Source organism: Felis catus, chromosome D1, assembly GCF_018350175.1.
Source record: "Felis catus isolate Fca126 chromosome D1, F.catus_Fca126_mat1.0, whole genome shotgun sequence".
NCBI classification, from domain to species: domain Eukaryota; kingdom Metazoa; phylum Chordata; class Mammalia; order Carnivora; family Felidae; genus Felis; species Felis catus.
In genome coordinates, this window is record NC_058377.1 from 58,900,260 (window position 1) to 58,915,389 (window position 15,130).

Sequence of the window (15,130 nt, forward strand, 5' to 3'; positions counted from 1 at the left end):
GAAATGGAAGGAAAACTTCCAGACTCTTCCTGTGAAGCCAGCATTACCTTGATTCCAAAACCAGACAAAGACCCCACTAAAAAGGAGAACTATAGACCAACTTCCCTGATGAACATGGATGCAAAAATCCTCAAAGAGATACTAGCCAACTGGATCCAACAATACATTAAAAAAATTATTCACCACAACCAAGTGGGATTTATACCTGGGATGCAGGGCTGGTTCAATATCTACAAAACAATCAGTGTGATTCATCACATCAATAAAAGAAAGGACAAGAACCACATGATCTTCTCAATAGATGCAGAGAAAGCATTTGGCAAAATACAGCATCCCTTCTTGATAAAAACCCTCAAGAAAGTAGGGATAAGGATCATACCTCAAGATCATAAAAGCCGTATATGAAAGACCCAACGCTAATATCATCCTCAGTGGGGAAAAATGGAGAGCTTTCCCCTTAAGGTCAGGAGCAAGACAGGATGTCCACTCTCACCACTGTTACTCAACATAGTATTTGAAGTCTTAGCCTCAGCAATCAGATGACACGAATAAAAGGCATCCAAATTGGCCAGGAGGAGGTCAAACTTGCACTCTTTGCAGATGACATGATACTCTATATGGAAAACCCAAAAGATTCCACCAAAAAACTGCTAGAACTGATTCATGAATTCAGCAAAGTTGCAGGATAGAAAATCAATGCACGGAAATTGGTTGCATTCCTATACACCAACAATAAAGCAACAGAAAGAGAAATCAAGGACTCGATCCCATTTACAGTTGCACCTAAACCCATAAAATACGTAGAAAAAATTTAACAAAAGAGGTGAAAAATCTGTACACTGAAAACTATATAGAAAGCTTATGAAAGAAATTGAAGAAGACACACAAATAAAGGAAAAATATTCCATGCTCCGGAATAGGTAGAACAAACATTGTTAAAATGTCAGTACTAGCCAAAGCAATCTACATATTCAATGCAATACCTATCAAAATAACACCAGCATTCTTCACAGAGAAGAACAAATAATCCTAACATTTGTATGGAACCAGAAAAGACCCTGAATAGCCAAAGAAATCTTGAAAAAGAAAACCAAAGCTGGAGACACCACAATTCCAGACTTCAAGCTGTATTACAAAGCTGTAATCATCAAGACACTCAGGTCAATGGAACAGAATAGAGAACCCAGAAATGGACCCACAAACGTATGGCCAACTGATCTTTGACAAAGCAGGAAAGAATATCCAATGGAAAAAAGACAGTATCTTCAGCAAGTGGTGCTGGGAAAACTGGACAGCGACATGCAGAAAAATTAACCTGGACCACTGTCTTACACCACACACAAAAATAAACTCAAGATGGATGGAAGACCCAAATGTAAGACAAGAAGCCATCAAAATCCTCAAGGACCTCTTTGATCTTGGCCGTGGCAACTTCTCACTCAACACCTCTCCAGAGTCAAAGGAAACAAAAGCAAAAATGAACTGTTTGGACTTCATCAAAATAAAAAGCTTCCGCACAGTGAAGGAAATAATCAGCCAAACTAAAAGGCAACTGATAGAATGGGAAAGGATATTTGCAAATGACATATCAGATAAAGGGTTAGTATCCAAAATCTACAAAGAACTTATCAAACTCAACACCCAAAAAACAATCCAGTGAAGAAATGGCAAAAGACATGAATAGACACTTCTCCAAAGAAGACATCCAGATGGCCAACCAACGCATAAAAAGCTCTCAGCGTCACTCATCATCAGGGAAATGAAAATCAAAACCACAATGAGAGACCATCTCACACCTGTCAGAATGGCTAACATTAACAGCTCAGGCAACAACAGATGTTGGCAAGGATGCAGAGACAAAGGATCTCTTTTGCATTGCTGGTGGGAATGCAAACTGCTGCAGCCACTCTGGAAAACAGTATGGAGGTTCCTCAAAAAATTAAAAATAGAACTACCTTATAACCCAGCAATTGCACTACTAGATATTTATCCAAGGGATACAGGAGTGCTGTTTCGAAGGGGCACATGCACCCCAATGTTTATAAACAGCACTAGCAGCAATAGCCAAAGTATGGAAAGAGCCCAAATGTCCATCGATGGCTGAATGGATAAAGAAGATGTAGTGTATATATGTATACAATGGAGTATTACTCAGCAATCAAAAAGAGTGAAATCTTACCATTTGCAACTGCGTGGTTGGAACTGGAGGGTATTATGCTAAGCAAAATTAGTCAGAGAAAGACAAATATCATATGACTTCACTCATGAGGACTTTAAGACACAGAACAGATGAACACAAGGGAAGAAAAGCAAAAATAATATAAAAACAGGGAGGGTTGAAAACATAGGAGACTCTTAAACCCTGGAGAACAGAGGGTTACTGGAGGGGTTGTGGGAAGGGGGAAGGGCTAAATGTGTAAGGGGCATTAAGGAATCTACTCCTGAAATCATTGTTGCGCTATATGCTAACTAACTTGGATGTAAATTAAAAATACAAAAATAGATAAATAAATAATAAAGTCAAGCTGTTCATATCCTCAAAAAAGCTTTCTGGAATTTTCATTTGGATTTCACATGTATAGATCATATTGGGAGCAGTTGACATCTTATTAGTATGAAGTCTTCCAATCCATTAACATTGGATTTGTGTCCATTAATTTAGATCTTTGATTTCTTTCATCAGTATTTTGGAATTTTCTACATAAAGTTCCTGCACATATTTTGTTAGATTTATACTTAAGTACTTCATATTTTACTCAATGCTATCATACATTTTTTTCTAATTTCAAACTTTATTTGTTCATTACAGGTATGTAGGAAAACAGTCCAGTTTTCTTTGTCATCCTTGTATCTTGCAGCCTTGATAAACTCAATTATTGGTTCCAGAGGTGTTTTATTTTGTTTTGTAGGTTCTTTAGAGTTTTCTACATACACAGTCACATCATCTGTGAATAAAAATAGTTTTATTTCTTCCTTTCCAATCTGTGTGCCTTTTCTTTTTCTTTCTTTTTCTTGTTGTAGTAGGTGACACTATGAGTATAGTGTTGAAAAGGACTGGTGAGGGGTGCCTGGGTGGCGCAGTCGGTTAAGCGTCCGACTTCAGCCAGGTCACGATCTCACGGTCCGTGAGTTCGAGCCCCGCGTCAGGCTCTGGACTGATGGCTCGGAGCCTGGAGCCTGTTTCCGATTCTGTGTCTCCCTCTCTCTCTGCCCCTCCCTCGTTCATGCTCTGTCTCTCTCTGTCCCAAAAATAAAATAAAAACGTTGAAAAAAAAATTTAAAAAAAAGAAAAGGACTGGTGAGAGAGGGCATCCTTGCCTTCTTCCCAGTCTTAAGGGGGAAAACATTTGCTCTCCATTAGAAGTATTTTAGCTATAGGTTTGTCATATACACCCTTATTAGGTTAAGGAAAGATCCCTCTGCTTCCCATCTTGACATTGTTTAATCATGAATGAATGTTAAATTTCATCTATTTTTTAATTATTTGGTTCTCAAATCATATAGGATAGGTCATTTAAAAATGTCTTTAGGGGGCGCCTGGGTGGCGCAGTCGGTTAAGCGTCCGACTTCAGCCAGGTCACGATCTCGCGGTCCGGGAGTTCGAGCCCCGCGTCAGGCTCTGGGCTGATGGCTCAGAGCCTGGAGCCTGTTTCCGATTCTGTGTCTCCCTCTCTCTCTGCCCCTCCCCCGTTCATGCTCTGTCTCTCTCTGTCCCAAAAACAAATAAACGTTGAATACACATTCTTTAAAAATAAATAAATAAATAAAAATAAATAAAATAAAAATGTCTTTAGATCTTGTCTTATGTAATCAATTAAAACAAAATTAGCCTTTATTTTTGATAAAAAGAAAAGGCTAAAATATGTATTTAATGTTAATATATAACATGAGATTATACTGAGTAATTTTTTTTAACCCTAACTACAATTGAAAACAGAAAACAGTGAAAAATATTTCAAAACTTTCCTTAAGGGTAGGGGTGAAGTTCTCTTATTACTATTAAAGTAATTTAAAGAATAGTAAAGGGGGCCTGGGTGGCTCAGTTGGTGAAGCATCAGACTCTTGATATCAGCTCAGTTCGTGATCTTGTCGTCATGAGATTGAGCCCCGCTTCAGCAGGGGCCTGCTTGGGATTCTTTCCTTCCATATCTTTGCCCCTCCCCCCTCCATAAATAAAATTTTAAAAAAGAATGAAGACAATTATTATTTATATCAGTTTTAGAACCATTCAACTGATACAGTGGACTTGTTAATTTTTAATATAATCTTGGGAATTTCACAATAAAAAGGTATAGTATATATACAACATGGTGTCCTATAATTTTGAAGAGCCATTTGATGGCAAACCCTTAGTAAAATTTAAATATAAGTTTCTCTGTATGTTAAGGGGCCGAAATGGGTACAGAGAATAACCTGTGTGAGTGCCAGGGAGCACATTCTTGCTCAGCTTGCTGTGGTAAATGGGCAAAAGGTTAAGCCATCAGTTCATTTCCCAGTATCTACTAAACAGTGGCTTTCTTTGTGTTGCCTCACTTGTTAGAGCAATATAGCAAGTGTTATTGAGAGGTAAAACAAAGCGAGTCTTACATCAGACACTGATAGCTTTTAAAAATTTGGAATGAGATGTTTTTGGATGTTCCAAGGAGTATATTGATAGCACATTTTTATGGAAACCAGTGCTACAGAGTAAACAGTATTGGAAATCAAATCAACATTATCCATCAGTGATGCTCAGGAAAATAGAAGTAAATAATATGTATTTAGTGCACCAGTTTTAGAGAATAATGTTGTGGCCTAGGGAAGTGATTTAAAAAAAACCAAAACACTTTTTAGAAAATTGCCAGCCATAGATTTATTTTTCTTAGCCACTTAATTAGACTTTATTTTGTCTGTATACAGACCTTTCATTCATACAGTGTAGCTTTAAGCATAACATATAAAAGGGAAACCAGTTAATTTAAGTATAGCATGCTTTCACAGGCATCAAATGTTATTTAAGACCTTTCCTATAATGGCCATGGAGTATTTCTTGAGCATCCATACAGATTAGATCTTGAACAGCTGCATGGAGCACACAGAAATCATGATTCCTGCCTCTGTGAACTAACTTGAATAAAGTCTTTCATCTAAAGATCTCACTGTTTATCTATTTCATGAATCCCTCATCTCATCTCTGAAGGGCTCATTCAGTTTAATACAGTTCAACTTTGTGGTTCAGAGCTCTAGAAATTGCTAATGTAACTTACAATGCACAAAAAAAAAGTAATTTCAGAAATTTTTTCTCTATATGTTAACTAACTAGAATTTAAGTAAAAATTTGAAAAAGAAAAAAAGAAATTTTTAAAGAATTAGATAAAATCAACTCTAAAGCAATGGTTTTTTCTTTTTTGGTGAAGATTTAGAATGATAAGTAGGGATTCTAACTCAAACCTAACTAGTTATGTGATCATAAGTAAATTATATATCCTTTTAGGTGTCCAATTTCTCTGTGATGGGCATTGAGGAGGCCACCTGTTGGGATAAGCATTGGGTGTTGTATGGAAACCAATTTGACAATAAATTTCATATTAAAAAAATAATACAAATAAAAAATATAAATAAATAAATAAATAATCCAAATAAAAATAACAAATAAAATAAAAATAACTCTGCCTAACAGAGTTAAGAGAAATATATGTGTAGAAATGCTTGTCATATTCATTTGTTTTGTATAAATTTTGAGTGCTGTCATTCTGCCTTAGTCCTACTCATAATCTGAGGCTCAGACATCCCATGTTCTGTATGAAATGTTCTGCAGCCACTTTGCAATAAACTGGATAAGTCAACTATCATGTCATTTAGATGTAACTCATTAAGAAAATATCAGATGAAGAGCGCCTGGGTGGCTCAGTCAGTTGAACATCCAACTCTTGGTTTTGGCATGTGTTTTGTGGCATGACAGTGTAAAGCCTGCTTGGGATTCTCTCTCTCTTTCTCTCTGTCCCTCCCCCATTCTGACATGTGCGTCCTCTCTAATTAAAACAAAACTAAACTAAACACTAAAAAAAAGAAAAAAAAATTAAATAAAAATAAAGAAAAGAAATAAGACAATCTTTTCTTCACCTTGGAACTTAAAAAAAATTTTTTTTTCAACGTTTATTTATTTTTGGGACAGAGAGAGACAGAGCATGAACGGGGGAGGGGCAGAGAGAGAGGGAGACACAGAATCGGAAACAGGCTGCAGGCTCTGAGCCATCAGCCCAGAGCCCGACGCGGGGCTCGAACTCACGGACCGCGAGATCGTGACCTGGCTGAAGTCGGACGCTTAACCGACTGCGCCACCCAGGCGCCCCCACCTTGGAACTTATATCATATATTGCCACTTAATTTGGTAGTGACCACGTGTTGCCTCCCATTTTATATTGCATACTTCTTATTCCTGTGCACATATTATGAGTTCTTTTAATTCAGGGATTTTTATTTATTTGAACCTTCACAAAAATTAATGTGTACTGCCTTCTAAGTATGGAACAAATTTGTTACTTTTTTTTATTGCTTTAGAATATCCACACATATGTTTTCTTCCAATAATGGAAATGGTCAAAAATTAGCTGTAATTTTACAAAGGAATTTATTTATTATATTAAAACCACCTGGTAACAATCTTAGAAATCTGGTATGCCCTGCTCCCCCACCCCCCCCCACCCCCCCACCCCCCGCTGAGGAAAAATTGAGGAACCAGAGAAATTTTTGATTCAGACGTTTCTAAGTCCGAATGGCAAAAACACAAAAGGAGTTTGGCTCTTGTACATTCGATATAGAATAATGTAGGTGGCATTTATTCATGCAATTAGTGAAAGTTATTGGCATCAACTAAATGCTAGCCTTGTTGCTATAGCCTGGAGACATAGTGATTAAAAAAAAAAAAAGACAAGATCCCTACCTGAAGAAGTTTATAGTTGGTAAAGAGAGTAAAATTTATGTAAACCAGACAGTATCATAATGAGGATTATAAATAAGTGATACGGTATGAGAGAGAGTAACTGGGTGGAGGGTAAGCTACTTTGTATACAGTGATTAGAAAAAAGCCTCTTAAAGACACAAAGACTTGAAGGATAAGGAAATGCCTAGATTGTGGTCTCTAAATCTGGTTTCTCCCAGAAAGGAGTCAGAATTCCTTAGAAAACTAGTTTACTGCAGATCTAGAATAGAACCTGTAAAAGAAAACAAAGGAACTATCAGTCTGTTGGGGTCATGATGTGGGACCCAACTGGGAGGAACTCCTTACTGACTACAGTTGTAACAATTAGAGCATCAAAAGAATAGTGACTGCAATAAATTGAAATACATCCATTATTCAAAATATATGAGTTCATAATGTTACTTTAAAAATTCATTGTTCACCTTTAGGCAAAACTGGACAAATCAAGTATTTATCTTGCCCCTCTTTTAAGAACTGTACCTCAGGATAACCAAATAGTTCAAGAAGGGTAGCTCTTTAAAAAAGAATTCCAGCTAGGGGTGCCTGGGTGGCTCAGTTGGTTGAGAGTCTGACTTCGGCTCAGGTCATGGTCTTGCAGCTGATGAGCTCAAGGCCCGTGTCGGGCTCTGTGCTGACAGCTCAGAGCCTGGAGCCTGCTTCCAATTCTATGTCTCCCTCTCTCTCTGCCCCTCCCCTGCTCGTGCTCTGTCCCTCTCTCTTAACAAAATAAAATCAAATGTTAAAAAAAAAAAAAGAATTCCAGCTAATAAATGCAGAAAGAATGATAAACTATTCAGTTTTTTTTTTCAACGTTTTTTTTTTAATTTATTTTTGGGACAGAGAGAGACAGAGCATGAACGGGGGAGGGGCAGAGAGAGAGGGAGACACAGAATTGGAAACAGGCTCCAGGCTCTGAGCCCTCAGCCCAAAGCCCGACGCGGGGCTCGAACTCACGGACCGTGAGATCGTGACCTGGCTGAAGTCGGACGCTTAACCGACTGTGCCACCCAGGCGCCCCTAAACTATTCAGTTTTAATGAAATGAAATTAAATACCTAGACAGTAAAATTTTTTGTATTTTCCTATATATAATTTTGAATATTTTGTTAGGAAATTTAAAAATCAGCTTAAAGGCACGGTGGTGAGAGTTCAGCAGGTAGGAATGAGAGTGATAGGAAGTTATTTCGTAGAAATAGGAGTATGAAGAAGGTGCAGAGGTGAAAAATTACTGTACATATTCAAGGAACATTTAATGATTGAGATCCCCAAGTACAAGGTATGTAAATGGAAGTATTGTGGCTATGCCGTTGTATGTGAGTTCTCAGAATACACAGTACCTTGTAATAGCGAAACCAAACTATTGCCAATTTCAGGAGGAACTTGAGATTCCAAGGAACTTCTTTACAGTTCCTGCTACCCTTTAGGCTCATTGAAATAATGATAAATAGAAGCATTCAACAATGGATTTAATCAAGCCAAATTGATTTGGCAGTAGACCTTAGTAGAAAGGTGCCATGTATACAGTGCAGCATTGATTTTATTTGGGCAGCCTCTGCTTAATGTAGGCAGTCTGTTAATTAATGTGATTGTTCTTCATGTCAGCCTTTTATTTATTCTGTTTGAAGTTGCATGGAGAGAAGAGTGTCCTAAAGTTTATGATTTCTAATCATTACATTAGCACTATTAGGGGACCACATATGATCCCATCTAAAAGTAAGATATTCTGTGTTCAGAGTGAGTAGTTTAACCTTGCCAGTAAAAGTGTTCTCTGGGGCACCTGGGTGGCTCTGTCAGTTAAGCATCTGACTTTGTCTCAGGTCATGATCTCATGGTTCATGAGTTCAAGCCCCACATTAGTCTCGCTGCTGTCAGTGCAGAGCATGCTTTGGATCTTCTGTCCCACCCCCCCCCCCACCCCCAGCCACTCTGTGCTCTTCTCTCTCTCTCTCTCAAAAATAAACAAACATTAAAAAAATAAAATAGTCTTCTCTGTTCAAATCCTGATACCACTGTATCTATTGTAGATAAATATTCTGTTTTATCCACATTCATGTTGTATGGATAACAATATGTGGGTATATTTCTTTGTAAAACTAATTTCTATATTTGAAGTAATTTGTGCCATGGTATTATTTAAAAAGAAAAACCTAAAATCTGTCTTGAATCAAAATGACTAATATGGAATAACACCAAGGTTTGTTCATTTCTTTTACAAGTGAATGTGTATCTGTCTGCTCCCAACTGAAAGTAATGGTGCCTTTCATGATCTGGGAGAGTTTGGATTTAGAAACGCAGGGCAATGCCACCGCAGAGGAATGGTGGGAAATTGAGATGTCAAGCTGTGTAATCAGAGTTCTGCGGAGGTGGGCAGATGTGCAACCTGTGATATTCCAGAGGCGGTTTGTTTTTAGCTGGTCAAGTAATTTAGTGAAGTGGAAAGCATATCAACTAAGTTTCAATTTTTTCATCCTTATGGTTACCCTTTCCTAAAAATGCACAGGAGAAGACTGTGACAATAATGAAACAAGTTATAATGTTCTGCCATTTATCATTGGTTCTTCTGAGTTAAATTTACATTTGGAAAGATGAAATTTGCCAAGTAACATATTTTAAGGAAAAGAGTTTTTTTTATGGCACAATACTTATTTTATAATACATATATATGTGTGTGTATTTTAACAGGGTATCCAGAAGTTGGCTAGTCAATATCTGAAGAGAGATTGGCCTGGAATAAAAACTGATGATCGGAATGACTACAGGTAACTTAATAAGTAGATCTTGCCTGTTTTCTCCAAAAATAAGTTCACTCAGAGCCATGTCATATAGATAATGTAGACTTCAGTAGTTTTAAAAAATTGCTTTTCTTTGCCATGTTTTTAGACATAATTTCAAAATTATCAGAAAATGTTAATGTTCCACAACATATGCAAATAATCTGTATAAAATAGTTTTCTTACGTGTTAAACCAAGATTATGTTTTGTTTAATTGATTAAAATGCATGTATGGAATTTTAAAGAAGGTAGATGACAGTGGAACACAAATTGTTTCCTGAATGACCTACAAATGAAACACGTTATTACAATAATAATGAAAGAAGATTATAGTGTTCTGCCATGTTTATTGATTCTTTAATTCCAAAATTCTAAATTTGGAACAATGAAATTTTGTGAGCCTAGGGAAAAGTTTCTAGGTTTTACACACACACACACACACACACACACACACACACACACACAGAACAGCGTATACAGAAATTGGCCAGTCAGTATCCCACATACAAATTTTAAAGAAGGTAGATGACAATAGAATATAAATTGTGTCCTCAGTGACCTACAGATATGTTTAAAGTTATTGTAATATTTTGTAATTTTGTTTAGGATTTGATGACTTGACTTTTTTTTTTTTTGAAATTAATTTGGAAGTGATTGTTGGCTTTTATGCTCAAGACTGTCCTTAGTATTTATTAAGGGAACCAGAAGTCAGAGTCAAGATTTTAGACATTGCAGTTAAAACTAATGCCCATGAAATGATAGCAGAGAACCCAGGATAATTAAGAACTCCGTATTCAAGTGTATGGCTTAGAGTCTGAATATGAAATCATGTTGCTGGATTGTCAGTGAAAACTGACATCAGATATTGTTAACAGGACTAGAAAACGGAAAGATAAACAAGAAATGTAATAGTTCTTCCCAGTTGCAGGACTGACTTATAACTTGGAAGGTGGCATTATAGCTGTAAGTAATAGATTTGTATAATTGCAATGTAGAATAATAAAGCAAACCAAGAAAATAAACAAAAATAGAGATTTTCTTGTGGACTTCCCAGTATCTTTAAAATTCAGCTAAGAGGGGAAGAGAGAGGATGTGAAATTCTAGGCAAAAGAGACAAGTAGAGCAAAAACCTTGAATGAGAGATACAACGTTAATATAGTTCAGTATTGTGAACATGAAGAAAGCCTGACCAAGGAAGAGATTGCTTGCTGGTGATAAAGAAGGACTCCAGCTTATATGTAGGTAGGCTATATGCTAAGTTTGTTTGAAATTCAGGATTCAGGTTACCAAAGAAGTAGGGATAAAAAGGCTCTGTTCCCTGGCTAGCTTGTACAACCTTATTTTTAAAAGTATGTTAAGCCAAAAAAAAAAAAAAAAAAAAAAGTAGGTTAAGCCAACTTTTACTAAATATTTGCTAAATACCAGATACTGTGCTAGGAACTTCAGCTTATCTCTCATGATTATCAAAACAACCCTGTGAGTTACATATGGTTATCTTCCTTTTATGTGTTAGGGAAGTAAGTCTTGGGTTATATACCTTGCTTAAGATCACACAGCTATTTAAACAGTCATTGATTTATTTATTCATGAGATAGACGTAAAGTATCTGCTATATGGTAGCTGTTAAATTACACTTTAGGATCAGAGAGACTGTGAGGTGTGGTGCCTGTCCTTGTGGAGCTTACAGGAGATAGCTACTGTAAATAGTTGTGGTATTGGGTGAGGAGTGGAGAGTGCATTGGGACTGTAGGGGAAAACCTAGGCCTCTAGATCTGAGTCTCAAAGAACTTACAGGAGTTTGCCAGGGTTGGGCAAAAGGAATTCTAAGCAGAAGTAGCACCCTAAGGCATGAGAAAATATGGGTGTTAGGTAACTGTGCCGTCCAGCATGGCTGGTGTGAAATATATGGGTTGGTGGGTGAGAGGAGGGGTAGACCTGGAGGATACACAGGCATCTTGAAGGACTGGAAACTGGACAACTGGAACACCACTTTCTCTTGGACCTGTTTTTTTTGTTTTTGTTTTTGTTTTTTAGTCTTTGAGGACAAGTTGTCACCCCTGTCTTAGTCTGTTCAGGTTGTTATAACAAAATTCCACAGCCTGGATGGCTTATAAATGACAAGTTTATTTCTCACTCTTCTGGAGGCTGGGAGTCTGAGACCAGGACGGGTTCTGGGGATGTTCCTCTTCTGAGTTGCATGTTTCTCAACTTCTAGCATGTCCTTACATGGTAGAAGGGGTTTGGGAGCTCTGTGGGGTCTTTTTTAAAAGAGCACTAATCTGGGATGCCTGGGTGGCTCAGTCGGTTAAGTGACTGACTTCAGCTCAGGTCATGACCTCATGGTTCATGGGTTTGAGCCCCACATCAGACTGTCTGCTCTCAGCACAGAGAGCACTTCAGAACTTCTGTCCTCCTCCCTGTCTGCCTTTCCCTCGCTCACACTCTGTCTCTCTTTCAAAAATAAATAAACATAAAATAATTTTTTTTTAATAAAAAATAAAGGGCAATAATCTGCCTATGACCTAATCACCTCCCAAAAGCCTCACCTCCTGGTACCATCATCTTTGTGGGTTAGGATTTCCACATAGGAATTTTGGGCAGACGCAGACATTCAGACCATAGCAAGTCCTTTCTTTATAAGTGTTTCTCAAAGTTCCCTCAGCTCACTAGTGACTGTTTTAAGTAATCTTATCTATCTTGTTCCTGTCTGTAAATATGGCCTATAAACTAGTAATGATCACATGTTTTTATTAACTCTTTAGCCTGGGGACCAAAGTCAACTGCCTCCAATTTTGACTTCTTTCTAGATCTCATCTTCTCTTAGGAATATTAAGTAGCTGCTTCTCTGCCTGTGATCTCTGCCTTTCAAAATTTTGTTAGTTGTAGTACCACCTTTTATGTCTTTGTATCGCTTTATGTCTTTGTAAAATAGGCCTACTGTCACTCCCCTGCTTGAAGATCTCCTGTGTTTCTCCTGGTCAATAGGATGAAATTTAAAATTAAAAAAAAAAAATATTCAAAGGCATGAAGGAACCTGGCCCCAGATTACCTTTCTCTCCTCATCTCTGTCCACTTCTTTTCTTATCCTTAGTTCCCTAATCTGTGAGCACCTCAAGCTATAGTTGTGTTGTAGTTACCACACCTCAACTACACTGAAATCAGTCATTCTCCTTGCCTTTACCTCTGTTACCTACACTTTTGGATATTCTTCCTTCTTACTAGCAAGAACAGTACTACATGAACACTTACTTATTAAACACTGTATTTTCTCCTTGTCATCAGTTACTGTATAAATGAATCTTAGACTTTGAGCTTATGTATCACATTTTCTAGAGTCTTCTTGATGTACACTGTTATATTTTTAGTCCTAGGGAGGATGTATAGTTTTGTTAATATATATATTTTTTTACGTTTTATTTTGAAATGTTGTAGATTCATGTGCAGTTGGAAAAACTAACACCAAGAGTTCTACTTTTCACCCGGTTCTCCCAATGGTAATACCTTACATAACTGTAGTATGTATCAGAACCAGGAAACTTATATTGATAAAACCCACCAATCTAATTCAGAATTCACCAGTTTTACATGCACTCCTTTATGCATGTCTTATATGCACTCATAAATTCTGTGGGGTTTTACCACATATGTAGATTTGTGTGACCATCATCACAGTCAGAGTACATTGGTTTATTTCTTTCTTTTCTTATTTTTTTTTTTTATATTTTAGAGAGAAAGTGTGCACAAGCAAGGGTGAGAGGGGCAGAGGGAGAGAGAGACTCCCAAGCAGGATCCACACCCAGCACAGAGCCCAACACGGGGCTCCATCCCACGACCCTGGGGTCATGACCTGAGCCAAAACAACAGTCAGACACTTAACCAACTGAGCCACCCAGGCGCCCCAAGTTTGTTTCTTAATGATAATTCTTCCTGATAAAGTTTTCTCTGTTTTCCATTGTAATACCCATATGGAAGATAGTACACAGCACAGCATGATTTTAGATGGTATTTAGTGGATGACCATTTTTGAATTTTAGTAGTTATAACTTAATTATTATGGCAAGTGTCATTTGTTTTTCAGTTAGAACATGAAGTTGTGAAATACATACATTTTAATTTAAAAGTTGAGTCACTGGGGCGCTTGGGTGGCTCTGTCAGTTAAGCATCTGACTCAATTTCGGCTCAGGTCACCATCTCAAGGTTCATGGGATTGAGCCCTGCATTGGGCTCTGCACTGACAGCATGGAGCCTATTTGGGATTCTCTCTCCCTCTCTCTGGCCTTCCCCTGCTCATGTACACACACACTCCCTCAAAATAAGTTTAAAAAAAATGGTGAGTTATTAAAAAAAAAGATAAGAAAATAATAGTGCATGAGAAATGAGACCAAAATCATGTTAGACATACACAAAAGCCTTAGGATACACAAAGCTTGATACCTTTATTTCAGTGAAGAGACCCTTCTCTTGTTGCTAGCATTATTAGTGGGACCCAGAGCAATTTTATGTCAGGAGCAGAGGAGAGGTTTGGGAGCTAGACAGATTTGGGATTACATCTAGGCCTCATCATTCCCTCCTCTCTTTCCTCCACTAAATATGTATTGAGTGCCTTACATAGCATGCCAAACCCTGTTCTAGGTGCTGAGAATATAAGAGTGAATAAAACAATGCTTCTGCTGCATGGAGCCTACATCCTAGTGAGAGAAAACGACAATAAAACATATGAATAATTAAACATTATGTGTTGGTTTGAGTAGCCATAAATGAGATGGAACCAATTGACAGAACAGATTTTAGGAAAATGAAGAATTTGGTTTTGGACATTATAGTTTTAACGCCTACTAAACGTCCAAGTTGGATATGTTAAATAGGCAATGGAGGAGAGGAAAGATGTCTGGGCTAGAAATAAAAATTCAGGAATAGTTACTATATTGACAGTATTTAAAACCAAAAGCCTGGATACTCATATTTGAAGAGTAAGTGTAGTTAGAGAAGAGAAGCAGCTTGGGGATTAACTTTGGGGGCACTCCAGCATTTACAGAGCAGTGAGATGAAGAGGAACTAGCAAAGAAGATTAAAGAGTGGCTAGTGAAGTAGGAGTAGGTCAAGAGAGAATGATGTCTTAGAAGCTGAGGAAAGAACGCTTTTCAAGAATAAACTAGGTAAATTATGCTGATAAATTGAATAATAGGACCAAAGCTTGAATTGACCATTGGGTTAGCCATAAGGAGATTTTTGATGACCTCGCAAAGCACTTTCAGAAGAATGGTGGAGGCTAAGGCCTTATTTAAGTTAAATCAAGAAAGTCCAGGATCAGAGGGAGTAGAAACAATAATTTCTGACTGTTTTCTCAAGGAGTTTTGTTGTTAAAAGGAGCAGGCATTGGGGTGGTAGCTAGAGAGAA

At 37.5% G+C, this 15,130-nt stretch overlaps 1 protein-coding gene across 5 annotated transcripts in view; it reads left to right on the forward strand.

The window, feature by feature from the left end:
- Window positions 1-15,130, forward strand: part of FCHSD2 (FCH and double SH3 domains 2) — a 298,964-nt gene that overhangs the window by 138,754 nt on the left and 145,080 nt on the right. For all 5 annotated transcript variants that reach the window (XM_019811869.2, XM_019811868.3, XM_011286612.4 and 2 more), the window contains one exon: window positions 9,643-9,719. In XM_019811869.2, coding sequence (XP_019667428.1) covers window positions 9,643-9,719 — 77 coding nt within the window. The remainder of the gene's footprint in view (window positions 1-9,642; window positions 9,720-15,130) is intronic.